This window comes from Notolepis coatsorum, assembly GCF_963971535.1.
Source record: "Notolepis coatsorum genome assembly, chromosome: 20".
Lineage (NCBI taxonomy): Eukaryota > Metazoa > Chordata > Actinopteri > Aulopiformes > Paralepididae > Notolepis > Notolepis coatsorum.
In genome coordinates, this window is record NC_140184.1 from 49,889,194 (window position 1) to 49,908,444 (window position 19,251).

General features: G+C 41.2%; 1 protein-coding gene across 2 annotated transcripts in view; it reads left to right on the forward strand.

Annotated features, from left to right (window-relative positions):
• The first annotated feature begins 1,197 nt into the window (after window positions 1-1,197).
• The window catches only part of myo5aa (myosin VAa), a 227,639-nt gene continuing 209,585 nt past the window's right edge, over window positions 1,198-19,251 (forward strand). The window contains exon 1 of one of the 2 annotated variants that reach the window (XM_084337837.1): window positions 1,198-1,394. In XM_084337837.1, the coding sequence (XP_084193963.1) occupies window positions 1,326-1,394 (69 nt within the window). In that variant the 5' untranslated portion in view covers window positions 1,198-1,325. Of the gene's footprint in view, window positions 1,395-8,732; window positions 8,849-19,251 lie in introns of those variants that run through there. The other variant, XM_084337836.1, reaches the window with a different exon arrangement.

A 19,251-nucleotide genomic window follows, 5' to 3' on the forward strand; every position in this document is an offset into this window, starting at 1 on the left:
AACTGGCATGGATGGCTTGAAGCTGGTCTGGTGGAAGAAAGTGTTGGAATGAGTAGGAAACACATTGTTGAAGGGGATAGGTGTGAGTAGCAGGAGGAAAGGTGAGGTTCTCAGGTGACGAGGGGAGGAAGAGAGATCGAGAAATGTCAAAGAGGAAGGAAAAGAAAACGTTCAATAGGATAATGGTCTACTTAGCACTCAGAGAACTACTGCAGGAAAACTCCATGTCTTCGTTTAATAGCATCATATAAAACCTTTATATTAGATTACATTCAAATGTATTGTCATTATACAGCACAAGTACAGTACAACGAACATATGTTTGGAATTGGCATCCAACCAGAGTGCAAATGTAACAGTAAAGTGCAATATACAATGTACAGGTGATTAAACAGTATATAAGATATATAAATTAGTACTTCTGAGTGTAGTGCTAATCAGATGTATGTTATACCAATATGTAGAGTGATACAGGTATAAAGACTACTGGTCGTAGTCATACTGTCCAGCAGTGTAACTAGTAGAGGTAAAGGATATGTAGAGATATAGATATAGTAATCTACAGATATGTAAAAGGATTATGTGCAATATGTAGAGACAGGTGGATAGATCTTTATATGGTAAACAGACATTATTTAAATTGTGTAGAACTATATAAAATAAGCCTTTCACGCTTTAAGTGTGTTTTGAGCAACAGCCTATAGCAAATAGCAATGATTAGATTACAGTATTTTATTTGTGTAGCCTAGTCCATTACACCCAGCTGTGACCCTTCCAAAGGGAAACTCCATTGCAAAACGTTTAGCTCATTTAGTGGAGCCCAACTTTTTAATACTGCATGTTCTATAGAACTTGGGGACAAAGTAACTGGAAGTAATCATATTACATTCTTATAACTATGCCTGTATATCACTGGTTACAATTGCAAGCAGGTAACAGTAGAAAGTAAGTAAGTAACCAACCCAAACTACACACAAACAGACACACGCACACACCAACCATCTGTGCATCCAACCTGTCACCTCTTATCCACGCCCCAAAATAAAAATAGGTCTCGGTCTCGGTGCGCACCACGACCACAGTGAGGTGCAGTTCAACCGATTTTCGGTGCCGCGTGTTTTTCAATAATCAATCATACCCAGAATGCAAAGTGAGACGCCAAACATCAAGGCTTTTCAGGTATCATCATCATGGCGAGATACTAGGTGCAACAACATATTGAACGGAGTATTTAAGGACATTTCTCAATTCCACTGAGTCGCGCTCCTTGTTTACATGCGGAGACGCAATAGAGATTCTGTTGCAGCAGCGCGTTGGAGCCACTGATGTTTAGCCCAGATTTGGAGAGAAAGGACACAGCGACCATCATGGCAGCGTCTGAGCTGTACACAAAGGTAATAGACTGTGTATATTAACCTATTCTCAATATCAACATGGATTTCTCTCCCATGTTTTTTTAATGCATCCTAGCATTGTCTCCCGACGTAAATGCTTACTGTATGATTGAATTAGTACACTGACAGCTCGACTCAGCCACGCCGCGCGTTCTGAGTACATTTTTAGAGCAGCTATGAATGACTTGAATGAAAAGTGATTTAAAAACAGCGTCTTGTATTAGAAACGTATTTCTGCTTGACAGCCGGTAGCGTTATTAGTATGATTTAGTGCTGCGTCTAAATATAGACCGCGTTTCAGTGTTTAAAATGGTGCAGCCAAACCTAACACTCTTGAGAGGTGTGCATTTTTTGGTCTAAAGTCGTTGGTCTTTTAATCATACATTTGTATTGTTTTTTTTTTCTTTTTCTACAAGTGTGTTTTTGACTTTATTTCAATTGTGTGCGCTTGGACAATAATAAAACATTCCAAGGCCTCGCTATTTTGCATCATCCCCCACTCCGAGGCCATGCAGGACTAGAATGATGCATAGGCGGTGCCACCGTGTAAACTGTGATTTGTATGTCTTTCTATTATAAAATTAGTCTAATGATCAGACCTGGATACTGTATATGGCCATATGCAATATTTTATTTGAATATCTAAGAATGTCAGAAACGTTTAGGCTCCATTATTCGAGTTGGTTTGGTTCGGATGTTGACTAGAGAACAGTCTTGTTGGGTACCGCTGAGATGCTGCTATCAGCGCTGACGTCACGGCTCTTCTGACGACACTCTATACACACCCATACGCAGAGCTGTCTATGCTACTGTACGTCACAACGTGTTTTTGCTTTAAACAAAATTGCAACCTCCTGTGATTTGGGTATTGCACTTTTTGCGATTTCAATAAAATATCCATGAATTGTTAAACCCAATTTGACGGTGGGACGTTGTCCAACTTTCTGCTTAGTGGACTGGACACTCCAGTTAAAATAGTTTTGCATCCTTCGCATATGGTGATGGAGAGACCCAGAGCGGGCCACCTTGGCTGGATTGATACGCCTGTGAAGAGTCCGATAGATTGAATAGATTAAGTGCTTACTGAATAGCTGCACAAGTCACGCCTACTGACTTGTATGCTGTTGAAATAATTAGCGTGCAACTAGGCTCATTGCCAGCCAGACATATCTCCACACTGTGTTTTAGCGCTGTTTGAGCATACAACAAGAACAAGGAGAATGCCACAAGTTTGTTGTTGCTATTGTTGAACCTTGTGTGTGCACATGTGTGTGTGTGTGTGACGTGTGTGGTTTGAAATAGTCACCCATCCCCTTGCATTGCCAGCTGGTACAGTCCCCCTGAATAGTGGTTGTGATAGAATACGCACAAGCGTATTCTAACTCCAGCACGGTCCTAAATCTCCACTCGGCAGAACTGAACTGCTACAGTGCATTTCTAAATATGTCCATAGATCAAGTCTCTCTCTCTCTGTGACCTTCTGATGTGTGATGTATTTTAGAAACATATGACGGGTTCCTGGTCCTGTCACATGTTCTGGGAGGTAAAGCACCATCCTGTCTTAAAGGTCAAGCTCTGATGTCACACACACACACACACACACACACACACACACACACACACACACACACACACACACACACGCACCCTATTCACCATTTCCCTTTCCATGCACAGGGTGGTGGGAGAACACTCTGCTCTTTGTGCCCGTGACTCAGCCAAATAAAACCCCATTGAGCAGGTCTGAGGCCGCTCAGTTAAAACTGCACACCCTCGCAGCACACGTGCAAAACAAACGCACACGGTCTGAGATTGTGTGGTCCAAATCATAGGCTTGTCTCTCTCCGGTCTCTGACCATGGGATAGAGAGAGAGACGTACAGTATGACAGTGTAGGTCGGGGTGAGACAGAGGCGGAGAGTGGTGAGATGAAGAGAAGGATTCCTGGTGAGAGGAGGAAACTATAAAAGAAGGAAGAGTCACGTCAGAACACCAGCGTTCTATGCTCTGCTTGGTGCCCGAATTTGGTGGCAGTTCTATTGAAGCCCGTGGGAGATGCATGGAGAAGCAAATATACAAACTATTTGAGGAAATATACATCAACCGATATATAAAATGTCAGTATCAAATTTTTATACTTATCATATGGTATTGATTGAATTGCTTCAATTACCATCAAGTATCGAAAAATGCTTTGGTATTGAATTTGATATTCAATACCAAATTCCGATACCTAAGTAGTTTATCTCATCGGTGTCAGTGAGCCAATAAGCAGTTTTTTTTTCCCCAATATATAACTTTCTTCTGTTCAACCACAATCCAAAATGTAACAAAGCCTCCGATTGGCTCGCACACAGGCAGGGACCGAAACTAAAGCCTGCCGCCCGCCAGGGGCGGTCTGTTTTTACCTTTGGCGCATGACACTTAGAGGGCTGCCCGCCGTGTGGCGTGTAGACGTGTAGTTCATAACGATACTCTTGTGCGAGTACAGATTATAGCCGCTCGTCTTTTTTTTCTCCGCCGCGAGATCGTTAAAAAACTACAAGTCCCACATTGCACTCAAGTCAACGGTCCAATCACAGTAGAGTGACGTGACTGGTTTCACGAGAAAGAAAGCAAATGACCAATCGGAAGCTCTCATTTGGCTTGTTTACTTCCGTCTGCTCTAGTCTATATCGGACCTCCATGAGCTAACGTTACTGTTTAAACAATGACCCAGTCAACTATTCACTTTTAGTTTAATACATGACGAGGCATTGTCTAACGGTATCTAGCTGGCTAGCTACTGATAGCTGCTGATATCAACAAATGCTCCAGCAATAGTCGACTCGAGTGCTCCGTTCCCTCGTTAGCTAGCTTAGCTCACGTTAGATCCATCTGTCCCAGTAAACTAAATTGTCTTAACGTTATCTACCGGGCTAGCAGTAGCTACAGATAGCTCCTGATATCAATGTCTTATAACATTGATTGAATGCGTATTCTAGCTGAGGGCATGTTGAATGTGATTTGACAAAAGAACCGTAACGTTAAATAGGGTCCAGCTGCATCGCCGGAGAATCCTTGCATGCTGAATGTAGGGTCTAGCTGAATATAGGGTCTAGCTCAGGGGTGACCAACCAGTCAGAGACTAAGAGCCACAAAAATGACTGTGGTACCACAAAGAGCCACACCATATACCAGCGTTTCTCAACCTTTTTTTTCAGTCACGGCACCCTTCATGTGTTTATAGGTCTCACCCTCTGGCCTCTGAAGTTGCTAATGTCTTTTTTATTTGGGCCTCACAGGGTTAAAAGTACCCTGTGAGACTCACGGTTGCAAAATTACAAAATCACTTTTAGCCATTTAAAAAAAATTATGTTTATTTAAAAAATGTTAAAGGGGAACTATTTTACTATTTCTTTCACTATTTGGGCACTTTTACACAATTCCTGTGAGTCTATGGAACACCTAGGTTTTTTTCAAAAAAAATGCATTGTTTTGTATTTCTAATCAAGTACTAAAAACCGCATTTTTCTACCTCAAGATCTTAAGCCGTTTTGAGGCTGGGCTCCAACCACTGTGTGGCCTGGTGCCAACTGCCACATCAACTGCCACATTATTATGCAGCTGAGAAATCTCTGACATCACAGATATGCACATTTTCAGATGACTCAGTTCAGTGAGGGTGAATATTGTGAGAGGAGAATTGGAAGAATTCGCCAATATGAGAATTGGAGACATATATCCTATTAATATAAGTCCACATAGCTAAGAAACAATGGTAAACACTGAAAAAAGCCATTTATAAGATAGTTCCCCTTTAAGCACATGTATAGTCAATTGGTCCTGTTGTTCAGCCTCACAATGCTATTTGATAGTAAATGTGTTTATATGTCCCACCCTATGGCCTCTGAAGTTGCTAATTTCTTTTTAATTTGGGCCTCACAGGGTTAACCTCTTAAGCCCGAGATATACAGTAAAAGTGTATATTTTCAGCATTATGTTTGTTTACCAATTATTTTAACTGTTATTAGTGAAATATAAGATTATAGAAATCTCAGGGCATTGAGTCGGAAACCCGCGCATATTGACAGGAGGAAGTGGCACAGCCAAAAGTGAGTGTAGTCTTTTGAAGGAAGAGACTCAGGGCTTTCAAATTTCGAAAAACTACCCTACCCAGCTCACACCAGCCCCTGTCAATCATCTGACTTCTGGATTTACTTTTTAATTTCTCTTATTTTTTGGGATTATCTCCCACAAACCTGAACGTTATTGCCATAAAACAGAACGCAGTTAGTTTCTCTACCTTTCTGTGAACGTCTTGCAAAAAACGGTGTTGCAATATGATGAAAAATGGTGGAGAAATTTACATTATAAAAAAGATGGCAGAATTCAGTACTGTATCTACAAAACCTTCTGTTTAATCATCTTCCCTTTATTCATTTGCTTAGATTTTTCAGGTCTGGTCAATTTTAGCATGGTGTTATTTACAGTCAAAGATAAAAAAAAAAAAAGTTAAATAGAATTGATATTCTCCTTTGGTTCATTACAATTTACTCAAGCCTAGTAACAGACACACTATTTCTGACACTGATCCATATATGTCCCTAGATTCAGATACCAAGAACATGCAAATGGACCATTTAAAAAAAAAATGTAAATGTTTATTATACGTCCTTATGGAATGAGTGACATACATTTTTTTTTTTTTTTTTTTTTTTTTTAATTTTTTTTTTATGGATGGAAGAGCCGCACATTGACGGGCAAAGAGCCACATGCGGCTCGCGAGCCGCGGGTTGGCCACCCCTGGTCTAGCTGCAGGGCCGGAGAATCCTTGCTGGAGCTGGAGGCTACTCAAGTATACACACAGACAGTGGAGCTGTTTGCAGATAGCAAGCATTTTGACTTATTGCGTGGTGGCGATGTCTCGCAGATAATACAACTACAAGTATGATTATATAATATATATTTTATTTAAAATAATTTTTTTTATATAAAATATATATATATATTTTTTTTAATCAAAATTTTTTTGGCAGGTAAGAAATATGCTTGGCGGGTAGACTCTTCCCATCTACCCGCCACTGGCCGGTGAGTCAAAAAGTTAATTTCGCTCCCTGCACACAGGGCTCTACAGTGCGACCATTTGCCCCTAAAAATTGATTTGTGCGAACCGGACAAATCATTTAGAAAAATCATGTGCGAGTAATAGCTTTGCGTTTTTGTTCTTGAACAAAATGATAAAGAAAACAATCGATAAAAATCGCTGTGACACATACGTCACACCGGGCATTTAACCTTAAAATGTTCATGAAAATTGTATGTGACATATGTCACAATAAGAACAATTATTATGATCTGCTTAGTTCATTTGTCTGATTCAATACTATTAGTTAATATATTTTATATTGTTCAAAGCATATTAAAACAAATATCAGTCATATTTCAATGTAGTACCCTGTAGTAGGGCTGCACGATTTTGGGAAATAATCAAATTGCGATTTTTCTGACAGATATTGCGATTGCGATTACATTCGCGATAATTTTTTTTAAGCAGCCCCACAGAGGTTTATTGTAAAATGTGGCTTGCATCTGGCCTACGCAGTGGGTCTTTTCAGGACACCGAGCCTGAAAATGTTTCTTTTTACCTGGGAATCGATACCGGTACCGAACGGTACCTTTTTTTCTGTACTTTACTCTCCCTCTCTGAAGTCTAAACTTCACAACAACACAATCTAAAACCCCTTACCTCCCGCTCCCAAACCGATCTTGTATCTCAATGGGACTTCCTGGTAAAAAAATTAAAAAGAATTGCGATTTTTTTTGGTGCGATTGATAATTGCATCATTCCAAATTTTGATTTAAAATTGATTAATCGTGCAGCCCTACCATGTATTGCCATGTAGTACCCTGTAGTTCCATGTAGTACTCTGTAGTATCCTGTAGTACCATGTAGTATCATGTAGTGCCACCCAAAGAAAGTGTTTCAAATATTTCCATTTGGCCTAGGGTTTAAACATGGTGCTAAAACCTAACATTGTTTCTAAACCCTTTTTGAAAATTTTCTTTTAGAAGACTTCCAATATGAGGCAGTTTTTATTCAGTTGTGTTCAGCAAAATGTTGTGTTTTTCTTTTTAAACCGAAGGGAAAGTTATGGGAAACGGAACAAGGAAAGTTATAGTTTGAGGAAATGCAAATAAAAAGACAATTTGATTTATTTTCCAACAAGGAATAAGTTTAATGATTAACGCCCAATGTGACATATATATGTAACATTTCAGATCTTTGCCATTAGGTGGTGCTATTTTGAAAAAATAAATCAGAAATGTGTTAATTTGTAGTCTATTTAGTCAGTCTTATGCCCCTCATAATTTGCCTTGAAGGAGAAATTGGTGTGGGTTCTTATGGGTTAAAAAAATAATATATATGTTATTTTTTTTAATAAATACTAAAATAAATAAATACTAAAATACTAAAAATAAAAAATAAATCCTCAATTTGAATAAAGTGATTAATCTGATTAAATTAGTCTCTTTTTTATTAAATCAACTTTCTTTAATGAATATAAGTCATCAGTTTTTTTTAATACTATAATATTAGTGTAGCCTAATCTTTATCTGCAACTGTGAAGAAAAACCCCATTGGTTTAAACAGAATGAAATAGACGCACACAAAAAAGAAAATAAATAAAATGTTTAATTGAATGCCAACGTAACGATCGAACATTCGGGCTCAGCCTTACACAGCACATAAGTTCACTTCCTGTAGATGTTCCCTCAGTCTGTCAGGTGGTGAATCTTTGATTGTGCAACATGCATATTTGTCTCCCCAGTGCTGATGGGAGAGCATGTTCATTAGATTACTATGGTAACCTGGTTAAGGTAATTGCACTGCCATGTTGTGCACACAGTGGCATCTAGCCCTACATTCATTCCCATACAAGTCAGGCACACACACGCACACAAACAGACAGACAGACAGACACACACACAGACAGACAGACAGACAGACACACACACACACACAGACTGACAAATCAGCCCAGAGGAAGGCTGAGTTTCACCACAGATCTGAACAGCTAATCGGTGCCATGGCAGATGTGTTTTGTGGGAAACTCCTTGGTTCTGCGGGCTGAGAGGGTGTCTGTGGATCCGTCTGCCTCAGGACTCATGTGATTGAGGGCGGGAGCTTGGATGTGTGATTGGCAGCGGGGGTTGTCCAGTCCTAGCAAAAGTCTGTGGCAGGGTGGGAATCTGAAGGGAGCACCAAGCGAACACTCCCCTTGTCTAGAGACACAACAGGAAGGCTTCATCTACTAGGAAGCTGAGGAGCTAACATTAGCTGTTACATTGATTAGTCTCAGGATTTGTGGTGTGAGGCTGGAGCCAACCAGAAGACTTGTCAGACGCAGCATGAGATAGGGGGCTGCCCAGGAGACCAAGATGAACCAGGAGTTGGATTATATGTTTGTCCAAGTAAGTTCCTGCTCACAATTTAGCTTTGTGTCCTTACTTCACAGACCTCCCCATGTTTCAGTAGATGCTGACGTTTCTGTACAGAGAATGGAATTTGAATTGAATGCAATGAGCCTGTGTTGTTGTTAGAAAATATCTTTTACGCTTGTGTGGTTCCTTGACAAGAGAGCTGTGGCGTGTTCCGTCAGATCAGCTTCTGATCTTCTCGTCCTGGAGTCCACTTGGAGAACATGGAGCTTCATCCCTGGCACGCCCTTCAGTAGGAACCAGCTGGCTAGAGGGAGTTGAGCCACTGAAATTGGCAATACCCCAATCCCATTGCTGCTTGCCGACCAATAAGCTAATGTTCCAATTAATTACAATCCTAATAGGGTATTTGGCTGTTGCTTATCAACAAGTAGCGTAAAACCTGAATCACCCAAGGTCCATAATAGTTGCAGACCCACTAATATCACAACACTTTGCTCTTTGCCAGCCAGACTTAGCCTACTGTACATACTAGATTCAGTATATTGTCCTGTGGGAAATGGGTTATGGAGAAGGCCTTTTTTAAATTCTTTATTTTGTCTGTAGAGTAGACAAATTCTCTGTTGGAGAGTCAAGATTGTGCAAAATGTATAACATATTTAGTATTTGGAGACCTGTAGCATCCATACTTTTGTATTTGCATTTGCAACTGGTCCACCACAGCCACAAGGGTTTTGTTACTGTAGCTTTCATAGCAGAGCTAGAAGCATTCAGGTCTGCTGTGATGCAGATACAATGCAAGAGTGCTTAATTAGCTTAATGCTGGAATCTAAAGAACCTATGCTGAGAATATATTTTCTTTTTGTACACTTATCATGGTATTGAGCTGTACTACTCTACTGTACTGTACTGCTCAGTGACTGAGCTAATGTGATTAGTGGCTAGGCAGGCAGTGACAGGGGTCATTAGGAAGAGACTCTGATCTCATTTAGCACTTAAGATATTGGCACATGGTTATGCCAACAGTCGAGTTCGGGACACTATTAGTCTACTAGTACTAGTTGTGGTTTTTTTTCTTCCCATCAACTCTCAAACAACAGTGAACTTAGTGACCTTTGTATCATGCTGCTGCGTCTGCCCAGCTGAGGAGAAAAACAGCAGATTCTCACATGAGTCTGGTCATGTGACGGGGATTGTAGAGTCTGGGGCTCCATTGAGTTGGATGAGAGGATGTGGGGAAAACACTCACTGGATGCAAAAATAACTCTTAAAAGTAAGTTCAGAGTTTTGGACCCCTAGCATTATCTTACCAATGGTGTTGTTGATTAGCACAGTCCATGCTGTCCTTCATACTGGATACCCGCAGATCCAGCTACTTAACCGCAAGACTAAAGAAAAGTCAATGGGGCCACACTCTGTTCTGTACAAGCCCTGAAATAAACACTGAAACCTACACCACAGTGCACCCAAAGTAGGTAATCGTACAGAGCTGCATACGGTATATCCAGTATCAAGAACCGCAGGGATTGTGCAGAGAAAGGACTCTACCAATTTATGACATCGTTGGTAGGAAATAGGGCTCCGGGTCCAAAAGTCTGAACTTGCCCTTTAGGCTCTAGTAGCCTAGCTAGTAGAGGTGGGAGAAAAATCGATACGTAGTAGTATCGCAATACTTTGCGTGGCGATACTGTATCGATACAGGGACGCCAAGTATCGATATTTAATTATTCATAAATCTTTTTCTTTTTGTATAAGGAAGTTGCATTGTTCATTTCAATACCTGTAATAATAGTACAGTAGTCCACACACACGCATGGAATATGACTGTAATAAAAACAGTTCAGTTTGTCAGGTACATGCAACACAGATTACAGTGTTGTGTTTACATCTGTCTGCTTGAGAAAATACCATGTTCTGCAATACAAATGATTGAAGTGAGATGAACAGACTGAACTTTATTTTATTAGATAAAACATGTTGACAAAGTTTTACTTTGCAGTTGAAAAAAGGTAATAAATCAAATGTGAGCAAAAAAATTTAAACGCAATATTTTCAGCTTATCGCGATATATTTAGTATCATATCGTATCGTGAGGTATCTGGCGATTCCCACCCCTACTAGCTAGGCTTAACTCTAACAAAATGGTAATGTTCCATGTAGAGGAGCTGTGTAATCCTGGCTACAGTAAAATGATGCCAACAACCACCCTGTTTCTGCTTTATTTATTGCAATTGAAGGTATTACTCCTGGGGTGCGTGGGGTGATGTTAATGCCCTAAGGAAAAGCAGAGAGGCTTTTTGGATTTATTTTAAAAGTCTGTACCCTAATGGGATGAATGAGGAGTTCAATGTGAACATTTTTATAATCTTCAGAGTTTTGTTTATGTTTTGTATAGATATTTTTAGGGCTGTCTTAAATACTTCGAAGCTTCATTCGATGGGCATGGGATTCGAATATGAAAATAAAATTCTATTATAAAAAGACTTGTACAGCACTTTGGTAAACGTTGTTGTTTTTAAATGTACTCTATAAATAAAGTGGATTGGATTAATTAATTAAGTAGCCCCTTTCGTGACTGTGAGGCAGCCAACAAGGTTTCACTCGGCTGCGCTGCCTGTGGTGCAGTGGGGCTGCTCTCAGCCAACGACATGACATTACATAATTATGTTGCAACCTTCGTCTATCAAGCAAACAATTATATTATATTTAATTTATAATTATATCAGACAATGCACCTACAAAAGCAGATGATTACAATTAAATTAGCCAACTTGGTAACACATTAGTCATAGCAGCATAGGCATAGCCTTATTAATGTTTTGTGTGGCGTCGCGGTCGTGTACAACGATACTTAAGTTTTTTAAGGTGATTTGACAAAGTTGTTGTAGAGTTGTGATATGCCATTTTCTTCTGGCATATCTGGCACTCGGCTTTTTGGGCATTGTCTTTGCATATTTTAAAGTGTAACCACACGTCTGATGACTTCTTCGTCGACATGTCTGCTGCACATGTCCTTGTTGTTTTCAACACAGATAATCTCCACATGCTTGTTGTAGAGAGGTGGAGTCGAGGCGCCGCTTACTTTCGTTTCATTGGAATGGAGGCGCAAGATTTGAGGTAAAACATTTTGATTTTTTTTTAAACTTAGATTTTTTTTTTATGTTCGAAGCTTGTGCCATCGAACGAAGCTTCGAAGTATTTAAGACAGCCCTAATGGGAATACACTCAGCGCCTGTGCACGTCATCTGAAACTTTCACATGCACCTCCCATCTGTCCGACCACGCCCACCTCCGGCCAGTTCATAACCCAGGTGTGGTTGGTCAACTCCCCCTTCCTCATTGTTCAACGAAACTTGGTGCTCATAGTCATAAGCCTTCGCAGTGTGAATGTGTATTTAGCTGGGGGAGTGTTGCATAGGAAAAGTAAAAATTATGGATTTGTCGAGATGTTCCGTGGGACTCCCGGGTAGGGGTGGGACGATACATCGATCCAGATCGATACATCGATGTAATTATCAACAATCGAATCGGATCGATGCGATGTAATAAGATCGATTCATATCGATACTCTTATTTTTTAAATCCTGTGGCGAGTCTCATATCCGCCCAAGAACAACAGCAGTAGCTCCGTGTGTGTAGACGTTACAGCATAGCATTCTCCCTTTCTGTGTGTGTGTGTGCGCGCGTCTTTGGAAAGACCAGATGAGGTCAGAGGAGTTTGATGTTTAAATGTTATTATTTATTTATTATTATTATTATAGGCCTATACATGATCATGCAACATCAACAAATTGTTGTAGGAACGGTTTGGGAGAGGGAGGTTGTGAGTTTTGAGTTCCAAAAAATTTAGCTTAAAGTTTAAAGCTCAATATATAAAAACGTGGCACTTTACAGTGAACAGGAGGTCTATTTGTATTAAAAACAATAGATTGATTTTCCTTTAAATGTCTGGAAGAGCTCAAAAATACAAATGTCAAATGATATTTTCATTACCTTTTTTTTGTTGATCTAAATGTTACTGATTGTGTTAAATGGGCATATGATATCATCTCATATCGATCGCAGGCACCTGAATCTAATCGTATCGTATTGTATCGTGAGAGACTTTGTGATATCGGCAAATATCGTATCGTTGTCCAAAGAATCGATATCGTATCGTATCATGATGAAACTGGTGATTCCCACCCCTACTCCCGGGACGCTTCGTTAGGCAGGTCGCCACGTCGCACCCGGGGGTTCCTTTGGACCGCCGTTTCGTGGCGTTGGAGCCCCGGCCTTCCAGTGCTTTTTCTCTACGGGACGAAAGAGACGACAGCGGGTGCGGCGGCAATGGCGGCGAGCCGCACGTGTCTTTGGAGGACGCTGACCTGTCCAGCGCTGTGTAGGGATGGGAATTGATAGGATTTTATCGATACGATTCCATTATCGATTCTGCTTATCGATTCGATTCTTTATCGATTCCCTTATCGATACCTGATCAATTTATAATTTAAATAAATAAATTGGAAATGCAACAGAACTACATTTAGTCATTTAGCTGACGCTTTTATCCAAAGCGACTTACAAGTTCTGTACGACAAGCCATCAGGAAGGGCACAACTCTATCAGCTGAGCAACAATGTTCATCAAAGTGTTGAGTGCTACAGTGTAGGTTAGTTTATTAGGACAAGTGCATGACAGTACGGTTAGTTAGGGTTAGATATATTTTTTTTTTATTCAGATAATGGTTGAAGAAGTGCGTCTTTAGTCGACGGCGAAAGATTGGACGTGATTCGGCTGTCTTAACTGGGGTGGGTAGTTCATTCCACCATTGTGGGGCAAGGACTGAGAATAGGCGACTTCTCTTTGATGACCCTCCCGGAGCTCGGATAGGAGTAGGTCTGAGGCGGCCAGAAGATGCAGAGCGTCGGGGTCTAAGCTGGTTAGAATAACAACATGCAACTTGACATTTCTGATTGTCATTTATTGTTGAGCCCCCATGTCAGAAAAATACAAACACTGTAAAAAATAAAACATTAACTATAGCCTACACTTACATTATTTTATTTATTTGAGATTCTCTTAAAATGTATTTATTTTTTTATTCTTAAACGAATTTAATCTATTGAATAACAGGTTGTTATTCCTCTGACTTCTGTCTCTCACTCACACTCTCTCTCACACACACACACACACACACACGCACACACACACACACACACACACACACACACACACACACAGAGAGAGAGAGAGAGCTCCCTCCCCGGGCCCCTGTCCTTTAAAGTATTGGCTTGTGTTGCTACACGGACACATTTGTATGTTGCACCATGGTACTTCCTGTCTGACGGACTCAGAGTAGACTAGTAGAGACTTAGTAAACAAACAATCCGGCTCTTATTATATGTGAACTAAAGAGTACAAGGTTTACACAACAGTCCCCACCCGCTGTTTTATTGTATTTGTACCTGTACTATCCGCTGTCAGCTGTTTATCTCTCTTTGTGAGCTTGATTAAATAGCGTTAGCTCACGTTAGCTAGCGATAGCTCCGCGGCTAATTTGAGCTCACCCTAAACTAAATCAATGACTGTTTTGATTGATTGATTGAAAAGTTTATTAACAGATTGCAGAATGGGTACAGTACAGTACAGCTCATTACATACAATTGTTAAGGGGATGCAGACCAGAGAAAGACTTTCGACTTGTTTACATCAGGGTCCCCCATTTTCAATTCATCATAACATATATGACATACATGACATACAGATAGACAGTACTGCTACATCTATACATTTATGACATATCAGATTTGCAAATACAGTACTGTTTGTGATACAAAAGTGTCCAGAAAAGGAGTGTATATACATTTGGCATAGAAACTGTACATTGGAGGAGGTTGGTTGGGTGGGGTGGGTTGGGTGAGGGCTGTACATTGGAGGTGGGGGGGGGGGTTGGGAAGGGGACACACACATTTTACACTGTACATTGGAATATTGACAAAGCCTTACTTGGTCATTTACTGTACAACTAGGTTAGGACATTTGTAGGGGCCAGTTTCGAATTGCAGTCTCACGTAGGTGTTTTTTGAGAGTGTTTTTGAAGGTGGGTAGTGATTCACATTCCTTTACAGCTTTAGGCAGGGCGTTCCACATTGATGTGGCATAATTGCGAAACGTGTTTAGTCCCTTGTTTGATCCGAATCTGGGTTTTACATGATTTGTGGAGCTCCCTCTGGTGTTGTGATCGTGGTATTCACTGACCTTTGGGAAGTATTTTGACATGTACATGGGTACCTTGGTCGCGTAGTGTATCTTGTAGACCAGGCCCATTGCAAGTTGCTGTACTCTGTCGTCTACTCTAAGCCATCCTAGGTTGTCAAAATGGGCAGGGGTGAGGTGGGTTCTAGGAGTCAAGTCAAGTAGTAGTCTGACTAGCTTGTTTTGAGATGTTTGTAATTTGTTTTTTAGTGCCTTTGAGGTGCTTTGGTACCATGAGGTGCAAGCATAGTCGTAGTACCCTTGAATGAGTGCTCCTGCTAGAGTCTTCAGGGTATTCTTGTTTACCAGAGCGGAGATCCGGTACAAGAATCGCGTTCGTTGGTTGACTTTTTTTATTACATTGGATGCCATTTTGTCACAGGAAAGATTAGCCTCTAGGATGGAACCCAGGTAGGTAATTTCATCTTTCCTTGTGATAATATTGTCACCCACTGTAACCGAGAAGCCGTCGGTCTTGCTGAGTTTGTTATTTGAACCGAAGAGAATGGACTCTGTTTTGCCCATGTGTAATGATAGTTTGTTGTCGGCGAGCCATATGCAGATTTTGCCTAGTTCCGAGCTGAGGGCTTTTTCAACCTGTAACTTGTTCTTGTCAGAGACCAGCAGGGCTGAGTCGTCCGCAAACGGGAACAAGTTGCAGTCACAAGCTGACGACATGTCATTTGCATAAATTAGGAATAGTAGCGGTCCTAGTATGCTTCCTTGTGGAAGACCACAGCTCACTGTGAGGGGGGGGGATAGTGTACCGTTTACTTCCACCATCTGTTCCCTCCCCTCCAGGTAGGATTGTATCCAGCTCACTGATAAACTATCAAAACCAATTGCTTTTAGCTTGTCAATCAGAATGGTGTGATTGACAGTGTCGAAGGCCTTTTGTAGGTCCAGCATGACCATGCCGCAGTATTTGCCCGCGTCCACCTCTTGTTTGATGTGGTCGTTCAAGTAGAGAAGGCATGTGTCAGTGGAGTGGGATGTTCTGAAGCCAGATTGGAATTCGTAGATTAGATTTTTTTCCGCGAGGTACTTTTCGATCTGTTCGTATACTATTTTTTCCATGACTTTCGAGATGGATGTAAGGATAGAAACAGGGCGGTAGTTACCCGGGTCTAATTTGCTGCCCTTTTTGTGCAGGGGTGTTACTCTCGCAATTTTGAAGTCCTTGGGGACGTGTCCCTGTTTTATGGAGAGGTTTATTATGTGTGTGATGACTGGGGTGATGGCTGCTGCTGAGTCTCTGAGGAATTTGGAGGGGATGTTGTCATGGCCAGTGGCCTTGTTTGGTTGGAGGGCGCTCAGTTTTTTGAGTACCTCATCTGTAGTTACTATTTCCAGTTTGAAGTCGTCTTTGTGGACGCCTAGGTTCTTGTAGTATGCTACTATGTGTTCTACCCCATACTGCCCTGAGTGGGAGGGTAGTTTGTTTACCAGTGTTGTGGCTATGTTTGTGAGTGTTCTAAAGCATTCAAGTAGTTTTCACTGCACATAGAAGTAGCCAAACAGCGGGAGCATTTCGGGAGCATAATACCAAAACCCAGGCAATTTCGAGCCCTTAAGGAATCAAATAGAGTCTGCCATGGCTACATGCTAACGTAACGTTATTGCGCAACTTTAGGCAGCGATAAGGGAATCGAAAGTCACAGGAGCCACACGGTTCCAGGCATCGGCCAATTAGTTTTTCGGTTTTCGATTCCCATCCCTAGCGCTGTGGACCTACGGCGAAGACTTTCGGCCAGGCGCCTTTCTCGACAAGAGGAGGGGAGCCTCCTGAGTGGGGTTGCACGATATACCAGTAATAGTATTAGGGCTGCAACTAATGACTATTTTGGTAGTCGTCTAATCTGTCGATAATCTTTTAGATTAGTCGACTAATCGAAAAACAATTATATAAAAAAAGAAATATATATATATATATATATATATAATCTTTTTAATTTTCTTTAAATTTTTTTGCACTACCTATCTTTGTGAAAGTGGCATCTCAGCTCTGGTCCAGCTGAAGACAGAGCAGAGGAACAGATTGGACATTGAGCATGACCTCAGAGTTGCTTTGAGACTCTTGTCAGGACCAAACAACATCCCCAGTTATCCCATTAGTTCCCCCAAACTTACTGTCGGTCTGTTATGTTAAGCTAAGAAGTCTTCAGCTGGCTGGACCAGAGCTGAGAAGCCACTTTCACAAAGATAGGTAGTGCAAAAAAAAATGTGTATTTCTTTTAATGACTAATCGACGCAACAATTCCTCGTCGATGATTTTTTATAATCGACATCGTCGATTATGTCGACTAATCGTTGCAGCCCTAATTAGTATAGTACCGTGGTACTAGAGTGTTCGAAATGATACTGCGTTTGAAAAAAAAAAAAAAATGTCCCCCTTTAATTTATTCATTTATGCATGCAAATGCCTTCCTATGAGAGCTAGCATTAACGTAACGTTAGTTATCATAACCATCGGCAATCGCAGTGAGGATCTTTATTGATTAACGTTAGCTAGCTAGCTTTAACTAGAATTATAGTTTGCTAGCTATATAAGCTTAACATTAGCCTAGCCCCTTTCGTGACTGCGAAGGGGCTAACGTTAGCCGAGTTTATTCTATGCAAAATGTGCTAGCTAGCTAACGTTAATAAAGATCCTCACTGCAATTGCCGATGGTATGATAACTAACGTTACGTTAATGCTACAGTAGCTCCTATCAGTACTGTAGTCATGCCATTGATGCCAACATTTGTTGGATGAGCTATGCTAGCTCTCGTGACTACAGTTCCTTATACGAGCATTCGAAAATGTCCACAATGCTATTCGCAAGAATAGAAAATAAATTGAAAAGCCTAATAATAAGCTATACATAAGCCTAAACTGCCGTGCTGAAAGCTAGTAAACGCAGCATCCCGTTGCCTACCCACAACAGAAATGAATTGATGCATATCTATAGCTTAGTCACAAACGTGATTTATACAGAGACATTTGACAATTGCCCATTTAATGGTTCATACATACTGTATAAAGACAACGGAAATCTATTTTATTTTTGTTAAACAGCCTACAATATGACAACCTAGTTCTAGATTATGATAGGCTATATATAATCAGTCTCACTCATCAAAATGTTTTCTAGGTTATGGTATCTCAAACTAATTAGGCCCTCTGCTATGACAAATGTATAATAATAATAATAATACAACCATACTTTTTCTACCCCTTGAATTTTTTTTAACTACAGAAGTCTGCTGCATTTGGCTCACAGAGTACACAAATGAGTCCAAAGATGATAAAAGGCTCAACAGGGCAGTCTCAGAGTTCATCTGTGTGGACCAAGTTCCAATATATATACAGTTGAGAAAGCTGGGTTCAGAAACCTTATACAGCAACTGTTTTGAGTGCAAAAAAAGTTCTCCAGCATTTTGAATGCCATTGCTTTTAATTTAATTTATTTATTCTTGTCATTGTTCATTGTTGTGTTTTAAAATAAAGAACAATAATGATCTGAGAGTGTCTCCCTGATTTTGAGGAAAAGTATCGAAATTCATATTGGTATAGTATCGAAACAAAAATGTTGGTATCGTGACAACCCTACTCCTGAGTGGTCCTTCGGGTTTAGTGGAGGTCGAGTACGCGGGGCCGGAGGCTTTCGAGCCCGACGTTGACACACGCCAAGGGGCCCTGGGTGCTTTTCACCAGGCCTACGCTGGGCCCAGCTACGACGTCCCCATGTCGGTGTCATCATTGGAGGCGGGGCAGGTACACCACCTGTCCCTGCAGGACATCGCCCAAGAGGAGCTTGTCCAGCGTCAGGAGATGGCAGTCGTTTTTCCACGAGTGATGGGTGCGGCGGCGGAGGCGAATGACGTCTCCTTCCCAATACCCCCACCAGGACCTCCGCAAGACGACCTGGTAGGCCATTTTTTCAGGGGAGGCCCATGTGGCAAGCCTGTCCTGCTGTGCCCGGCCCTCCCCTCGGTCCTCTCATATGCTGCCGCGAGCCGGGAGGTTCCGCATATTAGGGGTCTGACCAAGGCCTACCTCCCCTTTACTCGGGTAGAGGGGATGACGACGGGTGTGCCACGGCTTGATAAACCGTTGGCATCCATCCTATGCCCCGAAATGATGTGGCACCCCAGATTGAAGCCTGTGCCGAAAGGCAGGTTGGCTCGTCAGCTGTCGGAGTGGGCTGACAAGTCCT